The 24,838-nt window shown below is 32.7% G+C and overlaps 1 protein-coding gene across 2 annotated transcripts in view; it reads right to left on the reverse strand.

The window, feature by feature from the left end:
- Window positions 1-2,936: 2,936 nt before the first annotated feature.
- LOC143055298 (uncharacterized) overlaps window positions 2,937-24,838 on the reverse strand; it is a 67,711-nt gene continuing 45,809 nt past the window's right edge. For both annotated transcript variants that reach the window (XM_076228435.1, XM_076228434.1), the window contains 7 exons: window positions 22,474-22,590; window positions 18,861-19,004; window positions 16,249-16,338; window positions 12,513-12,658; window positions 7,699-7,750; window positions 4,249-4,359; window positions 2,937-3,384 (listed from right to left, as the gene is read on the reverse strand). In XM_076228435.1, the coding sequence (XP_076084550.1) occupies window positions 3,215-3,384; window positions 4,249-4,359; window positions 7,699-7,750; window positions 12,513-12,658; window positions 16,249-16,338; window positions 18,861-19,004; window positions 22,474-22,590 (830 nt within the window). In that variant the 3' untranslated portion in view covers window positions 2,937-3,214. The remainder of the gene's footprint in view (window positions 3,385-4,248; window positions 4,360-7,698; window positions 7,751-12,512; window positions 12,659-16,248; window positions 16,339-18,860; window positions 19,005-22,473; window positions 22,591-24,838) is intronic.

Raw genomic sequence — 24,838 nt, forward strand, 5'->3', positions numbered from 1 at the left:
TTTCCCAACATTGCAATTTCGCGCCTGTCCTATGTCAGACGCCTCTGGCTTCTGTAAGACTGGTATATATCTTTAATGTTGGTTTTTATGTGCATATATGTATGCGTTTACTTTTCTACATTGGCTAGAGGTATAGGGGGAGAATTGAGATCTCATGAACATGTTTAACCCGCCGCATTTTTGCGCCTATCCCAAGTCAGGAGCCTCTGGCCTTTGTAAATCTTATTTTTAGGGGCCAGCTTAAGGAAACCTCCGGGTGCGGGAATTTCTCGCTGCATTGAATACCTGTTGGGGACCTTCTGCTGTTGTCTGTTTCTGTGGTCAGGTTGTGGTATCTTTGACACATTGCCCATTTCCATTCTCAATTTTATATCATCTATTTGTTTCTGAGATTTGTTTGACCTCCATTTTCTCTAAAGTGGTACACATTTCGTTTGGGGACCAGTTGAAGAAAATGCTCACTGTGTTGAGGACTCAATGTGGCCTTTAGTTGTAATAATCTCTTTGGTCGGATTAATCACTCAATGACACATTCATCGTTCCATTCCAAATTTTATTGTTCTCTAAAGACCTATATGTATTTGACCAAGCAAATTATTTTATATCTTGATTTATTTTTCTAATAGGTTTCATTGTCTTATTTAGTTATTTTACCATTTTCTAAAAATAAAAGCTGTTACTGCATTCTCTTTTTCTTCTAGTATGTAGATATATTACACAAATCTACTGTTAGCCTTATATGTTAATCTTATTCACAGCTGTTAAGGGTAGACATTAATGTTCCCCATAGCGCGTATTTAGAATTATAATGATGCCTTTGAAAACAGTGTGTTCCTTTTTAAACTAGTAAATTTATAAGATTCCATGGTTTGTATACTTTTCTGAACGTTTTTAAAATCATGGGTGTATTACGCACACTCTTAAACCCAGTTCTTATCAATTTTTATCTAAAAATACCACATTCCCAATAATACATTAACAATTAACCACATGGTTCGTTTTTATGTGTGTGGAGATTGTTTTTGTTGTTCTTCGATGACCCTGCCGTTCCCTTGTTTTCCTATTTTAGTTGATGTATTTCCCTCGGTTTTAATTTGTAACCCGGATTACTATTTTCCCAATCGATGTATGACTTTTTAACACCGGTATACTACTGTGGCCTTCATTTACATGATTATATCGGCAAATGAATAAATGAATATACTCTATACAAGACGAAGTTTGAAAAAAAACCATCAATAGAATATTAAAAGAGGGACGAAAGATACCAGAGGGATAATCAATCCATTAATCGAAAATGAACTGACAAAGCCATGGCTAAAAATGAAAACGACATACAGACAATATAGTACACATGACACAACATAGCAAACTAAAGAATAAGCAACACGAACCTCACCAAAAAACTAGGGGTGATCTCAGGTGCTCCGGAAGGGTTAGCAGATCCTGCTCCCCATGTGGCACCCGTCGTGTTGATTATGTGATAACAAATCCGGTAAATTGTCTAATTCGTTAGGTCACATTCATAAAAGGAAAGGGGATTGTAATTACGACGTAAGGAACATATCCGATATCATTTGTGAAACGGTTATTCCATAATAGTGAACCAAATCGTGATGGCGTCCGTAAAATTTACGAAGGGATGATTTCAACTTCACCATTTGGAACTCTTGGTTTAATAGCTTCCTTGTGAGCAGCAACCCTATATTAAGGTACCATGATAGGAAATGCAAGCACAATAATATCGTATCAATTGGGAGATGTATACTCGGTATGCAGGTGCTGCTTGAATGGAACTACTTAGAGATGGAAAGTTCACAATTGGAAAGCTGAAATCATTAGTGTTTTGTTTTGTAATGTTCCTAGAATATACTACTATGAATTCTTAGTTCATCTCTTTCTATGTGAATGCTGCTTTATGTTATAATTTATAACCTAGTGGTCATACAAATACATCAAATAGGGAATCAAAATTGATAATTCATAATAACAAAAAAAATGTGCGACGAAAAAAGACACGAGACGAAAATGAAAGTCTTCAAAATCTTGTGCGTACTAGATAACACAAGTCAATGAAAACGTCCAGTTGGTTTAACTACAGAAAAAAATAATCGTACCAAATTGAACTACTATTATTATAGGAAAGGTTACTTTCGTGATTTTTTTTAAGTGTGACAATAAAACGATGTGCCTAATCCATGTGTATTTACTTGAGTCAATTGTAAGTTCATGAAAATCAAATTACTGACTTTTTGTTATATTAATGCAAATATTATATAATGGTTTACTTTTATGAATTGTGACTCAATGGAGAGTTGTCTCGTTATCACTCATACCACATCTTCCTATATCTATATACATATTTCGATGTACATGCATCAGCAATATTTTGATCGAGATGGTAACTCACACTATACGAGTAGTTTATGGAGAGCAATACCCCTTGAAATTTTTTTATAATATTGAAATCAACATTGTTAGCTCTCTAACACCTACATTTTGAAATATAAGTGATATGGAAATTCCGTCCTGAATATGCATAGATGTTTTTAAAAAGGATCAACCAATCAGATATGTTCTTTATTTTCTTTTTTTCTCAGTTTGTAGCAAATGTATACGCGAAGCTTATCAGATTTTCCGTTGACCGTGCAATCTGAATCCGTAGTAGTCTTAACCATGCTCTACCTTGAGTTCAACTGAATAACATAAACATTATTTATTTTCGCTAAAATTTTCTGTTTTGTAAGCAAAGTTTCAAATATTTGATAGGTTGAAACTAACTTTCGTTGTAAAACATTATGAACTGGCAAAATGCGGTTAATAAGACCGAACATGAACTTTTTTTAATCTGATATCAATATATTGTTGGCATATTTGCTTATTTTGAAGAAGGATAGTATAAGGTCACTCTCTAATTAGCTAAATAAAGCCATAACTTATGTTAACCAATATTTAATTTGTTAAAATTCTACTAGAAAAAGCGTAGCAATTATGGGAACACGGGAAAAACATTCATAAAATCACACACATATTTATGCCACATCTGCTAGAAGAAGATATGCTGCATATACATTGTATACAAGATATAGTATGTAATAGTTAGAATAAACTTGATGCAAATGCCATGCTTAAAAGCATTCAATAATTCATGAAGATAAAATATGAATTGTATGTTGCTGTACGTTCATGTTCTGTAGCGATTGTTGGTGTCGGATTATAAAAAGCAAAACTTCTTCCTTAATGATGATAGGAATGTAATAATAGGATAATCATACAGTGCATTCATCCGTGTCAAAATATCCATTATATCTGCAAATCGATTGCGCCGTGTAGCTTTCACAAAATCGTCATATATATTCATCTCTCCAAGGTATCCATAGGGGCCTAACAAAATGATAAGATTTGATAAATTTTTTAAATATAATATGAATGTAACATGTTACATATTCACTTAAAAACTTACAAGAGTGTGTGCTGGTCAACTATTTTATCTTTAATATAGGTTGCTCATCCTTCAAGAATATTTAAAGCGAAACACATGTCTGCGATCTAATACAACTATATGACTAACTGGTAAAAGCAATTTTGCTATATAATTTTATGATTATAATTTAATGGGATAACACTAGCAATTCAAAAGACTTAAACGAAATCATATGGACGCATTAGATAAGTAACTCTTGCTATGCATTTTCAAATTGCCAAAATAAGGAATAAGATGCAATTTCGTAATTTACACATAACATGACTTTTCTCTTCGGACATAAGACTCAAAAACTTGTCACTATTGACATATGGTATCGGTTACAGAATGCCTAGGATGGGCGTTACAGTGAACCTTATGTCGTTCCTTATTATAAATGCGTCAGAGCAGTTATTATGTCAGTAACAAGAAACAATAATTATTTTCTTGAAAAATCTCGAAATTATTCAGGAATTGAGAATTTTAAGGTTACATTTCCGTTAGGCAAATGTGTTAGTAAAATGAATTTCTCTTTGTGGTCCGCTGAGGTGAAATAACCAATGTAAGACATCTAATGTATCGAATGATGGGAAATACATCAGTGCTGTCGTGAATGTCTAAAATATTTTGAATAATTGGATTCTTAAATGTTAGACTAGAGAGTATGATTTATGAAAAACATATGATATTACAGTAATGTTTTGAAAACAGTTTCTATCTATTCTTTATCGTTTATTGTGTACTATGGTTCATTATTCAACTGTATTGAGATGGAAAATGCATACCTCTACGTCCTTGCTTAGTCGGCATCACTGTCAATATGTCGTTGTCCTCGTTGTTTTGTATCATATATAATAAAGGGGAAGTAAAATCAGTCATAATAATCACTGGTTTACCTAAACAAAGAAACGTAAGCATAATAGATAAGCACATACATTTATATATAATGCTCTTATTACCGCTATGTAAACAAAGCGTTTTTCACATTCAAACAAATAATATATCAATGTTCATATTCAATAATCGTGCTTGTCTGACAAGTAAAACTAAAATTGCAATTCGAAAGACGCGAGAGATTTAAATGACGATGTGCTAGACAGCTCCTCATTATGAGGTAAATCAACACAGTTTAAACACGTTAAATCGTTAACAATTTTTATCCAAATTCAACCAAAGTACTTATGTTGCTTAATTTTTAGTTATAAAATTATTTTTTTTTTATTTTAGAAATGTCGTCCCTTGTATTGTACTTGGATTTTTCTGGAGACCTTGCTTCAATTCTTTATTTACTTTAAACAATACAGTTTATTCATGTTATTAGTGCTTATATTGATCATATGTTCATTTGTTATCCTCTAGCAGAACAAGAGAGGAAAATCGGAAAACATATATTTAGGATCAACGTTTACAGTTCTCTGAAATACTTCCGTTAAAAAAAAACATTCATACTGTACTGATGCGTTACTTTGATTTATGAAATAATATAATGCAAAATATAAAAACAACAAACGACTGTCGTGAGTGAAATGATTAGACTCAAGTTGGACAAAGACTACAAGTGGACTGTGAAGGCGTCTGCTATAATTCACGTTTTCCAAGCGTTGGAAAATTAGGAAATTTTATAGGTTATTACAATGTAATGAAATGACCAGAGTTCAAATGAATTTGACTAAGAGCTATTAGTGCACACCGTGGCCTTTAGATGTGAGTAAAATTTAAACTTTAATTGACTCTGACATAACAGAATATTAAACGATTCAATATGATTATAATTCAATACGCCAGACACGCGTTTTACATAGGACTCATCAGTGACGCTCAGATCAAACTAATTATAAAGCCAAACACATACAAAGTTGAAGAGCAATGAGGACCCAAAATTCCAAATAGTTTTGCCAAATACGACTAAGGCAATCTATTCCGGGGATAAGAAAATCTTTAGATTGATGAAAAATTCAAAGTATTGTAAACAGGAAATGTATAAAATGACCAGACCATTTATATGTATGTCCGCACCGAAGTGCTGACTACTGGGCTGGTGATACCCTCGGGGACGAAACGTCCACCAGTAGTGGCATCGACCCAGTGGTGTAAATAGTTATCAAAGGTACCATGATTATAATTCAATTTGTCTACAAAAGACTCACCAATGACGCTAAAATCAAAATTGTTGAACAAGTTGAAGAGCATAAAGGACCAAATATTCCTAAAAAATGTGTCAAATTTTTGATGACTTGTTTTATTTGGTTCGTTCGTTTATTATATATGTTCGTCAAATATGTATGACACTGTGGTTTTAGAATTTATAGTTGATACATTATCATTACACTCATTCACGACATGTCTATAAACGCAGTAACCTAGGGAGAGAAGAACACGTGAAAGTCAACGTACCAATATTCACGATTAAAAACTTTGTATGTTGTGTTTATATGATACAGTATTCTGTGAATATTCATGTAAGGCCAACTGAGTCCGATTTTTGTTTTGAGTATTTGAGTGAGGTAAGTAAAAAGTTATGTAATACCGAAGCTTTAACTTTTGAATTGATAAAACCATCAATGACTCATTATTAAAAGGGAGCAGCATCGACAAGGTGCTAAATAAGGACAACAGTAGTACATCGCTGTTCAAAACTCAAAAATCCATGGACAAAAAACAAAATCGGGGTAACAATCTAAAACTGAGGGAAACGCATTAAATATAAGAGGAGAACAACGACACACACGTAAACGGACTAAGCATTAGACAAAATTCTATGCGAATAACAAATATAACATCAAAACCAAATACATGAATTTGGGATAGATAAGTACTGTGGCACGTCTTGTGAAATTGTGAATTCACACTCAAAAATAAGAAAAAAACAAACGACACAACGGAAATACAACGTTAAAATGTAACACATACAGAAACGGACTATAATATAACAAAGGCCATATTCCTGACTTGGTACAGGACATTTTTAAAGGAAAAAATAGTGGGTTGAACCTGATTTTGTGCTCTCAATCACGTGCTCTGATTGGACGTACATAACAATATATAACAATAACTATATACTTTAATATCAAAATATTTACGCATTTATAATGCAGTAGGTAATTGAAATATAACTCTCTATCCAAGTCACAATTTATAAAAGAAAACCATCATATGTCAATGTACGGTCATCAACCCGGAGCCTCACATCAAACAACAAGCTATAAAGGGTCCCAACATATTACTAGGTTAAAAACATTTAAACGGGTAAATTAACAGTCTAATCTATATAAAAACGAGAAACGAGAAACATTTATAAACCACATAAACAACCGACAACTACGGAACATCAGATCACTGACTTGAGCTAGGTGCAAACAATTGCAGCGGGATTAATCTTTATAATGGTACCACACCTTCTATCTTATCTGACACATTACTGTAACATCACAAAATAGAAAGCACACTATAAAACCAGGTATTGTTTTTAAAATAGATATTGTTAAGGAAGTCATTTATTGATATTTAAAATCGAGGCTTTAGAGCGCTGCAAAGTGGTTTTTTTTTCAAGAAAGATCGTATATGATTTGGTTCAAGTTATTAGACACGTCAACATATACTGTTTTAAAATGTTAATATATCGTTTGGTGTCTGATACCCAAATGATGAAATATGTTAACACCAAAAGAACATTGTAATGTATAATTCTAAATGCTATCATAACGAGTTCATTTTCAAAATGTAATCATTAATGGTCTCAATTCCTGCCTTAAGCCTTTTTAAAAAGTAATCTTGTACTTTGAGACCGATCTTTCGATTGATTTCTTTACATCATTCTACTTAGAAAATATCAAGGTTTTTAATATAAAACTAGTTACGAACCAATCAGTTTTAGAAGAAAGACTTCCTCTGTTTTCCCCCCCAAAAATGTCATTAATAGAAACAATATATAACAACTGTTTTTGTAATTGCAAAAAAGAATAAGATTCAATGAAACAATTATTTAGTATGTGATATTTTGATTATGACATGTTGACTGTGTAAATTTGGCATTGCAAGTGAGTCAAATCCCGTAAATTGAATAGGAAGAATTAAATGGTCACAATTTTCAACAGTATACTTACACACATAGCGATAATCCTTGTTTAAAATTTCATTTACCACAAAGTTAATCAAAATATGATTAAAACTATACATGAGTTAACGTTGACGACTATCAATTGATAGATTTGAATTTAAAAATGAGTACTTCTTACCTATGCTTCTTTGCGACAATAAATGTAGGATGCGATACTCGTCAGCGTCTTCCTGAATGTAAAAGATGAAATTGTTTGTTCATCATTATTTAAAGATAACTTTGTACTTGTATAATAGCTTAAAAATCAGTTTAACCATGGGATATAAAAAATGGTTCCTCTGATTTCAGCGTTTGCTAAATAAATATAGTAATAAAATACATTAATAAATGAATTTAGGTCTTGATGTCTTGAACGGAAATTTTGATTTACATAATTTTATGAAAAGCCTGAACAATAGACCACTATTCAGTAGTATTTTATAAGTATGGTGTGAATGTCTACTGAAAAGTCAAAAACATGTATTTCAAGCGAATCTTCTGAACAGTAATGCATTAACCGCAGTAAATCAGTCTAAAACTTGACTGATTGACTTGAAATCACTTGATTATTGATAACTGTCTCATAAACAGCTGCTTATACCAAAATGACTGTTTCAAATAAAAAAGCTATTTGGTCTCTGAATTTGTTTTAATACTCAAATAGTGCTTGAGTAGTGTCCCGTCAACATAGTATAATCTTTTTGAAGTTGCCTATAAGACAGTTTTGACATTCACAGATATCGATGAAATATATTTCCCGTTTTTTGATAGTGAAGACTTTTTGAAATCATCCCTTTGTACATGGATTTCAGTTTACAGATGTTGTTATGTGTTAATTACAAAGGAGCGACAAGATTAAGAGACACACTTTCTGAAATCGGTGGAATATCTAATTCCAAGATTGCATAGATACACTTATATATGATAATCACCCAAGGAAAGAAAATATATCTTAATGCATTTTTTTTTTATTTCAAAGCATTTTCTTGATTGAACTTCGACAGGGCACGAAATTAGCTAATTTAACCTAGCAAAGGCTTTGACTGTTCATCAACAAATGAGATGAAATAGATTTTTCAGATGTTTTACGCTCGAATCCCAAAAATTTGAAAAGCATTGAGGATCAAAATTCCTATAAGTTTTGTCAATTACAGCTGATGTAATGGATACATAAAACGAGAATTTCTAGACCAAAAGAAAAAATGTAATCCATTACTTTATTATTTTGTCAAATGAACGAATATACTGCGTAACATTTGCTTGATTAAAAGGTACACACTGATACAGTTTAAGATAAAACCTGTACTTTGACAAGATCGTTAAACGTGGAATAATACAGCCGTCTTATTTTCTGCTTGTGTATGTATATTAAAGTATGCTGTATATATTATATTCATGACATAGCTGAATATAATCATTATCAAGACGCTATAATAAAATTTACATCTTAACCAACTTTCCGTTGTAACAAAGACATAGCTAAGTAGTGTGTGCTAACAATGTCACTGATATAAGTTTATTTTTAAATAGAAAAAATAGAGTTTGTTTCAAAACAAAGTATTTTGATTACTATATATTTAGGCAGCATAAGTTCAACATGATTACCGATTTGCAAACGTGTTTGCACTTTTTTCCTACATATTCTTGTAATTGTTATAAAATATATCAAATAACATAATTACAGACTTTATGTTGAATTATATCCAATGTTTACATGTGACGTCACATTTCAACGTTGGCGTTGGCGTTGTCAAAATTTACTAATGAATTGTAATTTTTTTGTATTTCTCCGTCTTGCATGTTCTTGCATTTATTTATACTGTATTAGTGGAAGATATTAGCAAGCAAAATCGAGGGAATTGTGTAGATGATGATACAAGCATGAAATTTGGTATAAAGGACGACTATATGATACTAAAAAAAAATCCGCTGCTGGCCAAAAAAAAAATCATTTTTTCAAGATGGCCACGGCCTTTTCAAAATGGCTGTAGTTTCAAAGTTCGAAAATACCTATTTTTCTGGAAAACTGTTTTTCTTTGTCATTCTTTTGGTAAAAAACATATGAGGTTCGGTGGGTTCCTTCCTTACATGAGAGATTTATTATATAAATGAATATTTGACATGTTTGGGGTTTGCGCATGCTTAAAAAATAGTTACAAAATTCAAAAACATTTACCATTTCGTTTATGTATTTGTCTATACTAACTAATGATATTTTTGCCACGTATAATAATGATTGTTATTAACAATTACGTCGTCAGATCTCACTTATTCCCTATTGTGACTGTTTTTGCTGAGTATAAAATCGCATTGCTATAAGACGTGTCACGGTATTTAGTCATCCCACATTCATGAATTTGGTTTCAATGTTTCATTTGTTATATTGATCGAATATTGTTAACTGTTTTATCGTTTGTAGTTGTAACTATTGTATTTTCTATTCTATTATTATAGCATTGTAACTTAAATTGTTTTTAAATGCATCGAATATCATTATTACGAACCTAATCTTGAACTTTATTCTTTTTCTTGAAAATTATTAAAAATTACCTGTGAATTCACTTATGTGCGTCGATGTAGTCGGATAAATCCATCGACCTGTTATCATTTGCATGAATTATCGAATTCCTTAGGTCCTCGCGTAGCTGCTCTTCCTTTCTTCCATGCATTCAGTGGATGTGACACTGTGTCCGCATTTCGTGGGAAAGGGAAGAAATCAGCTTGGCAGACATGAGAAGTATTTCCGGATGTAACAGACGTTTTCGCCCGCTTGAGTATGAAACCAAATTCTATTGAAGACACAGACATCGACCTCATAGAAGCATTTGTTTGCATTATGTATGACAGATCAACAGCAACATTTGCAGTGATCGAGGCGCGGTTTGAATTATTTGCGTGGAAGCAGCGGCCTTATGATGCTATTCCGCCTACCAGAGGTGCTCTTTTGGAACACACAAAAAGAGCAGCATTCCAAGGCGGACATGTTTGGGCCTAAACGGACGTATGCATTCAACAGGTACCAAGTCCTGAACACTGGGGATGAACGAAAGAAAATGACATCGACAATTGGAAACCGAAATGGACTTCGTTACCTGCAGTTGCGTCGTCGTGTCAGGAACTTGTGAAATGCGGATGCAAGAAACCCAGCTGTGTTGGTAATTGTAAATGCTACCGGTCTGGCCTTCCTTGTACGGGTTTGTGTACATGCAACTGTCAGTTTGATAATTTTTAGATACACGCAATGTTTTTTAACCAAACTATGAAAGAAAACTGAAAGCAATCAGTAACATCCCTTGTGATGTTGCTTGAAAGTATAAAAATTTGCATTTTTGACTTTTTTGCCGGCATTTTAAAACCGGAAGTCACCTTTTGTTTCATTTATGTACTGTACAGTCGACATTTAGGATCTGTTATCTACTTTTTATCAAAACTAACATCGGATTTTAGGTATAACACACCTTTTAAAGGATAAACGCAGTATTGCCAATTTGTAATGACGCCATTTTCAAAATGAGTGGTGGCCATCTTGAAAAAATGATTGTTTTTTTTGGCCAGCAGCGGAATTTTTTTTAGTATCATTTAGTCGTTCTTTATACCAAATTTCATGCTTGTATCACGATTTGCACAATTATGTCCATAATATCTCCCACTATATTCCTGTGATATAATGTTGTCATTATAGTGTTATATTTAACATTGCAATAAAAGCGAGAGGTTTAATTGGTTACCCACACAACCAGGTCCAGCCCATCATTGTTATTTTCAAAATGTCCTGTACCGAGTCAGGACAATGGTAGTTGGTATCTTATAGTTTCTGTACTTGTACTTGTTTGGTTTTATGAATATTTTGATATGAGCGTCACTGATGAGTCGTATGTAGACGAAACGCGCGTCTGGCGTACTAAATTATAATTCCGATACCTTTGATAACTATTTACACCACTATGCCACTGCTGTTGGACGTTTCGTCTCCGAGGGTAGCACCAGCCCAGTAGTCAACACTTCTGTGTTGCCATGAAAATCCATAATGTGGTCATTTTCATAAATTTCTTGGTTAAAAACTTTGAATTTATCGTAAACCCTAAGGATGTTCTTATCTCAGGCATAGATTACCATAGCCGTATTTTGCCCAACCTTTTAGGAATTTTGGATACTTAATGCTCTTCAACTTTGTACTTGTTTGGTTTTATAAATATTATGATATGAGCGTCACTGATGAGTCTTATGAAGACGAAACGCGCGTCTGGCGTACTAAATTATAATCCTGGTACCTTTGATAACTGTTCTGTGTGTTGCATAGTTATTTTTTGTTGTTGTTGTTGTAAACGTCAAAACAAACGAGGCGAAATATAACATAGGGACATTCAAACTCCTAGTTCGAAAATAAACGGACAACGCGATGGCCAAAAACGCATAAGACAAACAAATAAATGATAGTAAAAACGACATAACATAGAAAACTAAAGACTAAGCAACACGAACCCCACCAAAACTGATTACATTAAATAAAGTGTTAAATATACATTTTGAATTTATTAAAAAAAAAATTGGACAAAGAGAAGAACATATCTGTCGCAGGAAAATCATAAACCCTTTTCTACATTTAAAAATGTCTGTACCAAGTCTGGATTATGACAGTTCTTGTACATTCGTTTTTAATGAGTTTTGTTATTTGATTTTGCCATGTGATTATAGACTTTCCGCATTGATTTTCCTCTGAGTTCAGTATTTTTGTGATTTTACTTTTTTCCTAACAAATCTGGGTTTGTTTAAAGGAATTTTTCATAGTACATAGTAGTTTGGTGGTAAAACATCAATTAAGAATACACTCTGCATACTATCTGTGAAAAAACTGTGAAAATGGTCAATCTGTTTTTTGCATAGTTAACCTTATTTTTCGGATTATTTATGTCTAAGTCACACCCATAAACATGTTATTTTAATTTTACATACCCTATAACCTCTTAATACGATAAATACGCAATAAAATTTTCCATCAATCATATACTGAAAAAACTGTCTCCAGTCACTTTTTTTTGTGCATTTAACAACAAATCCTATTTCTTCAAAGAACTCTTGTAAATGAGTTGTGTGAGGATCTGAAATTATAAATGGACCTTTATCCTGTGATTTAGATTAAAAAGTATTCTCAAAACCTTGTAGGAACAGATATTGATAGGAATGAATGATTTTCACTATTCAAGTAAACAACTTAAATTGTGAATAGCTATAATTATATAAACTTATGAGTTACATGTAAATGACGTACAACAGTCAAGTTTGTATGCAATTATATATTTTCTCTCGAACAACAAACAATAACAAGTTGATATAGCCAAAACAACGAACAAGCGAATACGTTGTAATGAAGACAATTATATATGTTGCAGTTTCTATTGAAATTATGTCGGATCAATTCCAATGTCTACTATTGCAAATCGCAATCTGGTATGAAAATAAGTTACATGTAGCAACATAAAAAAACTCCGATATCGTCTAGTACATTATATTGGGATGATCACATGTGCACTAGGGGATGTTACCATATGTTTACTTTTATGAACACATTATATATATATTACTAAGTTGTTAAATGTTGGATGTAACGCGTCTTCCGATTGGCTGACGTTGTTATGTTTATCAGCTCATACAATGAGGATATAATTGTGTCATGTGACTATGATGTCATCAACGTTTTTTCATGGTTTACTCCGGTTTAAAATGGAATTTAGAATTAAATTATAAGAAATGACTGTAATATTTTTTTTCTGTCTATTCGAAATAACACAAAAGACGCGGGTTATTCAGTGTGCACCACATTTTATATGTTATTTCTTCATAGACCGGAACAATATTACAGTCACTACTTAAATATACTTTGATTTAAGTCCTAATAAAAAAATGATGATAAACAAATGTCTTCTTACATTTTCCCATCAATCTGTATCTAGACGTGGAGATTTTGTGATATCAAAGAACCAGGGTTTATTTGTATTCCAACAAAAGAGATGATGTAAATTTTCTCATTCAGAACTCTTATTTCTGTGAAGCAATATGATTTAATTGAGAATGGAAATAGGAAATGTGTCAAAAAGACAACAACCCAACCAAACAGCAGATAACAGACGAATGCCACCAATGTGTCCTTAATGCAGCGATAAATTATGCCCGCAAAAGGAGGTGTGCGTAAGCGGACCCGTTAACAAAAATTAATTAAATGGTAATGAACGTCATACCTAACCCCGAAATATAGAAAAGAAACTTAAATTAAAAATTATACAAGACTAACAAAGGCCAGAAGCCCCGGACTTTGAACAGGCGAAAAATGTGGCAGGGTTAAACATGTTTTTTTTTCAATCTCAACTCACCCCTTATACCTCTAGTAAATGTAAAAAAACCACACAACAATACTCACAGTAAAACTCAGTTCAAAAGAAGTGTGAGTCAGATGTCAGAATAGGTATCAAAAGAAACCAAAAACAAACATAATAAACAAAGGACTACTAACAGTTACTGATATGCTAGCTCTAGACCTTCAAATTGATTGAAAGATTGTCTTCATCCTATGAATAACAATAAAAATTCCTTCCGTTAGGGGTTTATTATTATACCATCATCAAATGAAGAAAATAAACCGTATCATGCCAAGAAGGGGATTTAGAATAAATGTTTTTATTACCGATGCAAAAGCCCTATGGGTTAATCAATATTAAATATAAAAAAGAAGCTGTGGTATGATTGCAAATGAAACAACTATCCACAAAAGACCAAAATGACACAGACATTAACAACTATAGGTCACCGTACGGCTATCAACAATGAGCAAAGCCCATACCGCATAGTGAGCTATAAAAGGTCCCGTTAAGATAATGTAAAACAATTCAAACGAGAAAACTAACGGCCTTATGTATGTGAAAAAAAATGAACGAAAAACAAATATGTAACACATAAACAAGCGACAACCACCGAATTACAAGCTTCTGACTTTGGACAGGCACATACATAAATAATGTGGCGGGGTTAAACATGTTAGCGGGATCGCAACCCTCCCCCTCACCTGGGACAGTGGTATAACAGTACAACATAAGAACGAACTATAAAAATAAGTTGAAAAAGGCAAACTCATCAGATGGACAAAAATACAAGTAGACGTGGCCAACATATGAAATCCTTAATGACCTACAACAATACAACAGTATCGTAACTATATCCCCTCTAAAAAGGGTTATGTTTGCTCCTGAGGTAAATGCTGACATTTTGGTGCTTTTTTAAAGAATATTACCGTAAAAATTGGATGTGAAATACCTGAACGCATAAGAGGTCTGCATATTGAACTTTATTTACAAATGATGTCATTGTACTGATAATAAAACAAAGTAAATGTTTTGACTGTTTTTTTTTTATCGAAAACTCTGGTGTGATAATTTTTAAGTAGAATATACAAACGCTAAAATATAATATATGTTACATAAACGAGCGAATCGTACAAGTTGAGATATATAAACACCATTAGATGGTGACAAAGGAACGATAGAAAATGACAAATCATATCTTTTGTCATACATTTTGGTATTAAGTTTCCCGTTAATGATATAGATATCAAGATCGAGGAAAGGGCAGTGGTCATTGTTAGAATAAGCTTTTTTTAAAGTTAGTTCAACAGGATAAATTTCTTTGGTATACAAACGGAAGTCGTCATTATTTAGAGCCATCAATATAGTATCCAAGTTAATTAAAGTATTGTTAATTTTTTGTATCAGATGTTGTTTCTATGGTTCTTTGCTGATTTTTAGCCATACATTGTGACTCATAACAATACAGAAACAGGTCTGCAATAAGTGGTGGTAGTATACATATCACGTTTGAGACGACAGTCCAGCTCTTTTGGCAATATCTTATAATTTTTAAATTCCTGGAGAGCTATAACACCATGAATTTGAAAACATATATGGTAAAGCCAGTCTTTCACGTGGTTTATGGACTCCATCATGCTTAGGTTCACCGTTATAAAACATAGGTGTCAAAGATGACTAGGAATAAGTTTTTCCTGGTCGTACAGGCAATCTTTTCTGAATTGATAATTATGTTCATAAATTTGTTAATTGTGTATACACTCGAGAAGACCTTGTTATGTTAGCTCATCACTTTTTTAGTTTCTGAAAACTTTTATGTTGTTTAACTTAGACAATTTGATATTTTACAGGGATTGATGATTTTATGTATGTCATATGTTAAATCGTATGTTAAACCAAAGACAAATTATGACAAAACAAATTCTATATGACATTATTTAAATCATCCCTTGTTTTTAAAGTAGTTTCTCTTTTGTAGAAGAAGAAGTGGTGACTCCGGAGCACCTTGATGTTTTTCTTTTTTGTTTCTGGAATGGTTGTGTTGTCTTTATGTTCCTGAGATATGATTATGTATTTGATGTTTGTATATGGAGTTGTCAGGTTTTGATTGAATCATGATATCTTCTTTGTTTTTAAAGAAAATGAACATATTCACTTGGCTAATTCTTGTAATACATTACAATCGATTAGTATTTCTATATTGATAAAGGAAAGTCGACATATATCAATGGATAACAAAAGTCGAAAAGGAAATTGGAATGTTATGACAAGACAAAACGATAAAAAAAAACCAGCAATATGAAAACACCACTAAGAAGAGGGTGATTAAATTTTACCTCTAGCATGTCGATAATATGATGATCTCTCTTCGTGTACAATTATTCCTAGTCCTTTTTGTTTATCTGTTTTTGTATAGTAATTACTAGCTATAATATAACAAAAAATATTGAATAATAATTAAAACATAGTACCGTAACAGTACCCTTACCATATATTTTACAAATGTAAATATGAAGGCTTTAAAAAAATGCAACTTCAGGTTACCTACTCAAGGGTAAAGCCCCAAACAACATCGTTTTTGGTGTCAATCACATCACATAATGTGCTTGATAAATGAAGCTATGCTCATTGTTTCAAAGCCGTGCAGTGACCTACAATTGTCAATTCCTGTTCCAATTGGCCTCTTGTGGAGATTTTATTCATTGTAAACCATACATTATTTTTTGTTAATATTGATAAATGAATAGTTTATTTTTGTATTACCGACTTTCGAATCCGGAATTAATATTTTATAACAGGTTCCCTACTTTATGGTAGGACATCCTGGTACTCGGACAAGAGCAACTTTCATGAAAAAATTCAAGATTTTAATTGGTACAGTTGTGAGAGAAAGTTAACTGTTTACACGTTTGCTATACATGACTAAATGATCGGAATAAAGTAAATTTTCCCCCAAATTGCACCGATCATATATTTGATTTTACTTTTGTGGAGGTTCGTAATTGACCGAGTACCAGGATGTCTTACCCCTGAGTAGGTAACCTGTCGAATATATTTGTAGCACCCGGAGTCCAAAGCCGGTAATATGAAAATGGTTTATTAGATTTTGATAATTCTCTAGGAATTTCAACATGTAATAGCTAAAAGGCAATCATGGATAAGCATAGGTCCAACTCTGTTCCTTATGAATTTTACCATATGAACAACTTATTGTTCCATCCATGTTCGGATACAGAAACTACATGAGTGTCCTGTATAATACTGGGTCTTCCAAGAAGTTCCCGAAACCTCTATCTAAATAATTAACATCAATTTGATCAGCAGTGAAAGCCAGAATGAAGTTACCTAATCAAGAGTTGATTTGTATCAGACATAGAAACTAAAAGAATCCAAATATCTGAAGTACACACAATCTACGACTCTTTGATCGTGGAGCAGTATAAAGATATTTGATATTTCTTCACCAATATTTCCCATTCCAAACTAAACGCAAAAATATAAAGGGTTGGTCCTGCTCTGTGTCATAAAAAACCAAATTGAATAACGTATATCCAGTTTCCCGTCTTAGGGAGGCTAATTCTTTTTAAAAACCAGTCTGATGCCAACAAAACATATCCGAAACTGACAATATCAAGAAGCTTGATTTCTCGATAGACAACATATTTAGTTAATTACGATTGAAAGACGTGATTTCAGTAGACATTCGGCATTTTTATAGGTACCACATGTGTCCATTCTCTTGTCAACTTGTTCTTTGATTCATATGATGTTATCTTCATTCAAGAACAAAATTCAGCAGTATTCTTTAACATCACTTTTCACTAAGCAAGCAAGCAATAGCCTGACTTATATCTTAAAACTGACGTGGGATTTGGTACAAACTAAAGTTTTTGACAGATACGAGAGCAAAAGAGAGATGATTCCAGATTATAAATTTATCATTTCTATGTATCTGGATTCAAGCCAAGCTTGCATACGGATTATATACCCCTAAGTTGATTCGATTTTCCTATCAAAAAGTCCTTAATGAAGGGTTGCTGCTCGAAAGGAAACTATGAAACCAAGTGGTTTAGTTGAAAGCCATCTCCAGTAGGTTGACTGTTCTGGAACATCCATTGTACAGATGAAAGTAGATATGTTTCTAATGTCGTTAAAACAATCCCGTCCGTCATTTCCCGCATGTGACACTTCTATGCATATAAACATCTAATATGTAAATCGTCTTAAATTTTCAGTATGATACTTCCTGTTAATATGAAATGGATTTGTATAATCTGATATCTATTTGAAGGACAACCTTTGCATTAATGAGGGGCGGAAGATACAGCCAAATTCAAAGATAAAAAATAAACATGGCTAAAAAAATATTAAAAGACAAATAATAGCACACGAGACACACCAAAGAAAGCTAAAAACTAAGCAACACGAACACTACCAAAAACTGAGGATGATCTCAGGTGCTCTGGAAGGGTACGCAGATCGTTTTCCACATGTGGCACCCGTCTTGTCGCCCATATTATTACAAAATTAGTCTATAATTCGGTAGATAACATTCTTGAAAAGTGAACGGAATTGAAGTGAAGACATAAGGAACTTACCCGATATCATTTGTGAAACTTTTATTCCATAACGTTCAACAAAATTGAGAAAATTTCATCTTCTCCATTTTTAACTCTAGGTTTAATAGCTTTTCTACACTTTTACATGTCAATAGAGCCTTAATCATACACCGATAGCTCAGTAACATGAATATTTTTATTAGCTACTACAAAAAATACATATACATTACTATAAAACAACATCAACGGTACCAATTTTACTGATTGAGACGAGTATTGATTCTTCAACGATTCTCAGGTTCAGTCCAATTTTTTTTTTTATCCTAATACTATTATTGAATACAGCAGTAAATATCTTTGAATACAGATTATAGATAAGCGTAACCTACCGTATTCACGTCTTATTTCTGATATTCGAAGGCTTAACTCGCTCTTTTCCTCTGTTTGGTCTAATTCAGGCCTTCGACCTTGGCTAGCTTGTGATTCCATCAATTTCTTGTTTGCCTTTTTCTCCGGATCACGTATATCAACATCTACAGCAATTTGTATAAAAACATGTGTATGTTAAAATTAAACAGGTGAGACACAGAGAATCACCGTAAAGTATCCAGTTATCAAACTCATATTTTGTATAGTGAGCATTTTTATCAATTTTATTAATGACGTTTAAAATAAACTTGTCTAAAACAGCTCCATCAATAGATAAAAAACAAGAAATAATTGAATTGTACAAAACGGGTTGAGGATGTCAGAATCGCTGTTGAACAAAAATAAGATAGATGACCAGTGAACTATGAAGATAAAGTCAATGTCAAATAAACCTACGTGAATAACATAAAATAGTTCATTACACTAAATATAGTTGACCTATTGCATATTGTATTAGAAAAAAAAATCCAAAACTCAAAAACGTAACTTTCATCACTGAACCAGAATCAAAGAGCTGAAACCTCTGAGGAAAAATGACGTCACTGTCTCTAATATTGTGATATTTTTATGCAAGTCTTGAGTTTCACGTTGTAACATGTCTCGTTAGCATATAATTGATATTCGTATATGTGTCTGTTTTTTTTCCAGTTCACATGAATAGGTCAAGACTACCTGAATGATCTACAGTATCCAATTACTACTGGCTGTTTTTTTGTATATTAAATAAATAGGTCAAGACTAACAATATCCAATGATTGCTGGCTGTTCTTTTGTACTAATGAATAGGTCAAGACTATTTGAATGATCTACAATATCCAATCACTACTGGCTGTTCATTTGTACATATAAATAAAGACTACCTGAATGATCTTAAGTATTCTAAGTCGTGTGATTTTTTTCTTGCAACTACATTTTTCTAAATCAAGAATATAGACTACTGTATCCTTTTCAAACCAAATGATTGTGAAGATTCTATTGTTAGGGAGCTCTTATACCCCACATACTCATTAAATAAGTTACTAGTGACCTAGTTATTTCTGTTACTTGAAGTAAATTATATTTACGTATATTTAGACAATGGTGCAGTATTGTTTTACTAGTTTTATTTCACCTTGAAGATTAAAAAAATAGGGATACTCTTTTGATTTTTTATTTCATGTCAGTCAGGTCGCTTCATATGAAACTTGAAACCATTGGTCTGTATTATTGTTTTTTTATAACAACTCTGCCCTTGACCATGTTGACCTATGTAATTGATATTCATTCTTTAACCATGACTTTTTCACTCTTTGTGTCGTATCACTGTCTGGTCTTTAACGAGAGAAATAATCGGCAATGTGTGAAACCCGCATAAAACCGAAGGATACAAATTGAATTAGAAGCGGATTGAGAACGGGATTATCGGGATAAATTCGCTTGTAAACGGTTCAATATCGACGCTTCCTGAACAATATATGATTGTTCGCGTGATTAAATTATTTGTTTTACATGATCATGATCAGACTTTTGACAAATTTTAATGGGGAATGGTCCTGTCAAGGACGGCAGTAAAAATCGTAAATGTGTGACCCTAGCTTACCGAAGAACTGTTTACTGTCCGTTTATCGTGACTTACGATCTAAAAACTAGAGACGTTCCGAAATCTTGTTTTGTAAACAAAGATGCATACGCACCGCGTGGGTATAACCTTAGTACTAATTTTACGATGTTTTAAATCTTCGTAAATCTGGATAAAGACCAGTTTCTATCCAATGGATATCAAAATGATTCCGATTATCACTTTTTATTAATGATTATAAAGTTGAAATGGCATGAAAGGCTTATATGTTTAGGAGAACTATTTTGTCTAGCGATTGCTGATCATTGGAGGGTAAAAAGTCCAACACCATAACGAAACGGATTATTTATCATGTATATATCATGTATACATACCGATTGTTTACGATTGTAAGACATGTGCATAAAAGTGAAAGCTTGAATATGAAAAACAAAACAAAGGGATAGCTCCAAATACCATTTTATAACAAAACACATATGCACAGGTCAAGATATATATTTGGTAAATAAAATAAAGTATGTAAACTGATTCCCGTTCGAGTGTAGCGTAATACAAGCAGTTTCCAGTTAGTATGTAAAAAGTATATATGAAACCGAGTGCGGTAGGCAAAGGCAATAATCGACTTCCGTAAGTTCTTGTCAATGGTATCGGAAACATTCCGCTGATAGCGTCATTTTCCAATAATGAGGTTAAGGTCAAAAGACTCCTGCCATGGACACCGTACAATCCTTCCATACACCAAATATACTAGACCTATTGCATAAAATATCTGACTTGACCACCAAAATTTAATCTTGATCATTGATCAATGAAATGAGGTCAATGTCTAGTGAAAACTGTCTGAAGGGCATCAGGACCTTGCAATTGGAAGGTACGTACATAATATAGGTATCTTTTAACTCATATTAGAGACCAATTAACATTACTTTTCAAATAGTCACTGAACCATAAAAATGAGGTCGAGTACAGTGGACATATGAAAGACAGAAACTTCGTAACATAAGTCATCTATATACAAAATATGTACAACCAGGTCTAAAACCTTCTTAAATATAAAGCTTTTAAGAAGTGAACTAACCCCGCCACCGCGGGATAACTATCCCTGTGTCGAGCTTTCTGCGACAAAATTGAACAAATAGAGAAATAAGATTTTGTAAAAGACCAAAATAAAAATCCATCCATGATACATGCACAGCAAATTAAATACGTAATAAGCGAAGGGACAGACTCTTTATCAATGTGTTTGAACTCGAAGTCACAATGAGGCTTTCCCAACGAGGCAAACAAAACCTTTCATTTCACTGCGAGTTCAACATGTTTAAGTCCGTCTGTAGCCTAATATAGACGTAATATATTATCAGTATCCCCATACTATAATCCTGAATCAATATTTTTATAATTTTCTTAAATGCTGATCTGGTCTAAATTTAATATGTTTAATTCTAAAATAAGCACAAAATGGTGGACAGATAATGATTTTGTGTGTGTTACTTAATTTTCAGGGGCTTTTATAGCTCACAATGCGGTAGGGGCTTAGCTGATTTTTTAAGGCAGTACCGTGACCTAAAGTTTATATTTCCGTGTCATTTGACCTTTGGTGAAGTGTTGTTCAATTTGCAATCACTACCAATCTTCTTTTACGTAAAAACAACCAGATAATCGATATTTCAGGTTGTATTTGCGTATTTTGCATGAGAGAAACAAGTGTTCTTTTTTTGTTCAAAATGGCCAGCTTTCGTAAGAAATGAGCGGAGTTGTATAGACAGACAGTGGGACGACCAATAAAAATATATAAACACCAATATTCCACAAACTTGTTTGCAATGGAATGAGCAGACTTATTTAAACAAAATATACCTTATTTAATACAACTTCATTTTAAACCATATGGAAGTTCTAGCATAAGCAATCAAAGAGTCTCCAATTGTACAAGAACGCCTAATATGTCGTTACATCTTGGCAATATTTATATGTTTGTATAGAAATGTAACACATTTTACTTAATTTGTAATTACCAGATATGAGTTCTGATTTTTTACTGTATATGCCACTTTTCAATTCTTTATATGTCATTCCTTCTTTTTCCTCAACACTTGTCATATTGGTGGTTTGATGAATGAATTGCAATAAATCTGTTTTTGAATATAAAATAAATAATAGAAATCATCCTTTCCATTCAGGCTACTGAACATAGAAAGTGACAAGTTAAAAAAAATAACGAACTAATCAAAAACATGTAATCTTCACTTTATGCATTATTGAAACAAAAATAATTCATAATATGTGTATCCAGAATTTTGAATCGACGGTTTGATGCCATATGTCTGTAGAAATCAATCGACAATTTTGAGCGTCGAATAATGAACATTTAATTACATTTAGAAACATTATGCAACACTTATTAAACTAAAAGATACTCATTAATTCGAAAACAAGTGAATGAAACGGGCATAATCATGGTGGCTTATCATGTAATATTCTCTGGGTTTTTTATTGTTACTTTGATATGAGGTTCGTAATTTATCTATGAGATATACACATTTTATAAGCTCCATATTTCAAAAGTGTCCTCATTGGGCACATCGTTAAACTAAACAAGCATTTTGTGAAAATTGCATTGCAATAAATATTCCCCTTCATGTTAAAAATTCATTGTCATGGAACGAAACTTGAATGATCGATAACTTACCATGGTGTGATCTACATATAATAACAAACAAACCTACTACTTAATTCTTCAAACAAATAACTAAAGAAAAGGAAAAATATCCCAAATGTCATTTATCTTAATATAATTGCTTTTACAAATGATTTTTTTTAAATGAAATCAAACAATAAACAAAATATCAAATCAATGTCTTCAAGCATAAAGAAGAAACGTCTGGTAAACTGATTTCCGGACTGACGGGTCGATAGACAAACAGACAGACGGACAGACATTCAGACAGTGCAAACCTAAAGTCCCTATCGACTTTGTTGGTACATGTAGGAGACCGAAAAGGGCAAGCAATATAGATAAACGATAAGACGCAAAATGAATCACAACAGATAAAGATAACAAGCGCACGGATGAAACAATGAGAAACTTATGAGCAACAGTTTGAGTAAAGTCCAATTCAACAGAAGACATTAAGTTCGCCTTAGAATTAGGCAGATACCAAATAATGTTAAAAACGTGACTTTGGTCAATCTGATGCATTATTTGTATAGAAAATAAATAGTAAAGTTTAAAAGAGTGAAATATATTACAATTTGTCTATTTTATACGAAATTTAGTCCTAGTATCTATGATGAGGTTTTTTTTAGAATGTCAGATTGTGCCCTTATGCCTTTAATAATGGGCTATTTCGTGGCTGCCAATTTTTGTTGGTGTTGGAAGCCAGAGTACACAAAGAAAACCATCGACATTCGATAAGAACACTGACAATTCTAGTCAATTAGGATTGGAGTCGAGTGCACTTGCTCGAGCGGGGTTCAAACTCCCAACCTCAGTGCCAACTGGCTAGTGATTTCAGTAGTAAATACCTAGACCACTCGGCCACCGAAGCCTCTCACATTTGAGAACAATATAACCTGTAATCCATTCAGATAACTTAATATTCATAAAAAAATTATCATCAAACGTATAACATTCGAAAATGAATGCGCTTATTTCAAACTGATCTAATTTTAGGTCAAACGTGTCTAAAATTAAACTTTGTTGTTTGATTTCATCAAACAATGAATTGTTGGGATTCTTTGATATGCCAAATGTAGCTTTAAATTCAGAATCTTAATTTTGGACCCTGTTTCTAAATTGGTCCTTCTAAATTTGTAAATAATCAATTTGCTTTAGTCTAGAATTTTAGTATATGGAAGGACTTTTTGTCTTATTTTAAAAATATGCTTTAAATTGTAAAAATATTTGAATTAGCTCTCGGAACGATATAGCCTTCTTGCACTAATGCGGCGTAAAGCAACCAACAATCAATCAATCAATCTAAATTGGTCCAAATTAAGGCCAGAGATGGTCCTAAATTAAACTTTGTTTAATTTAATAAAAAATCAATTCCTGCGGTTCTTCGATATGCACATTATAACCCATAAACACATAAGCATTTTTGATTTTCTAGGATTGTAGGGAAGTGAAGCGTGCCATTTCCAGTTGATTCTTTTCTAGTTTATTTCTATGTTGTTTTATTTCACATAGTCTATGACTAGAAGTATTGTTCCCGCACATGTTCAATCTCTATAATAGAAGTCTATAAAAAGGACCACCAGCAAATTATCGATATACCGTATCGTGTAGAATAGACGATACTGTGCAGATAAAGAAAAACATGTATAGGTCTGAAAATTAGCACAACAGCCTTGAATTCAGTTCTTAGACTAAAGACTATA

Source organism: Mytilus galloprovincialis, chromosome 12 (genome assembly GCF_965363235.1).
Source record: "Mytilus galloprovincialis chromosome 12, xbMytGall1.hap1.1, whole genome shotgun sequence".
NCBI classification, from domain to species: domain Eukaryota; kingdom Metazoa; phylum Mollusca; class Bivalvia; order Mytilida; family Mytilidae; genus Mytilus; species Mytilus galloprovincialis.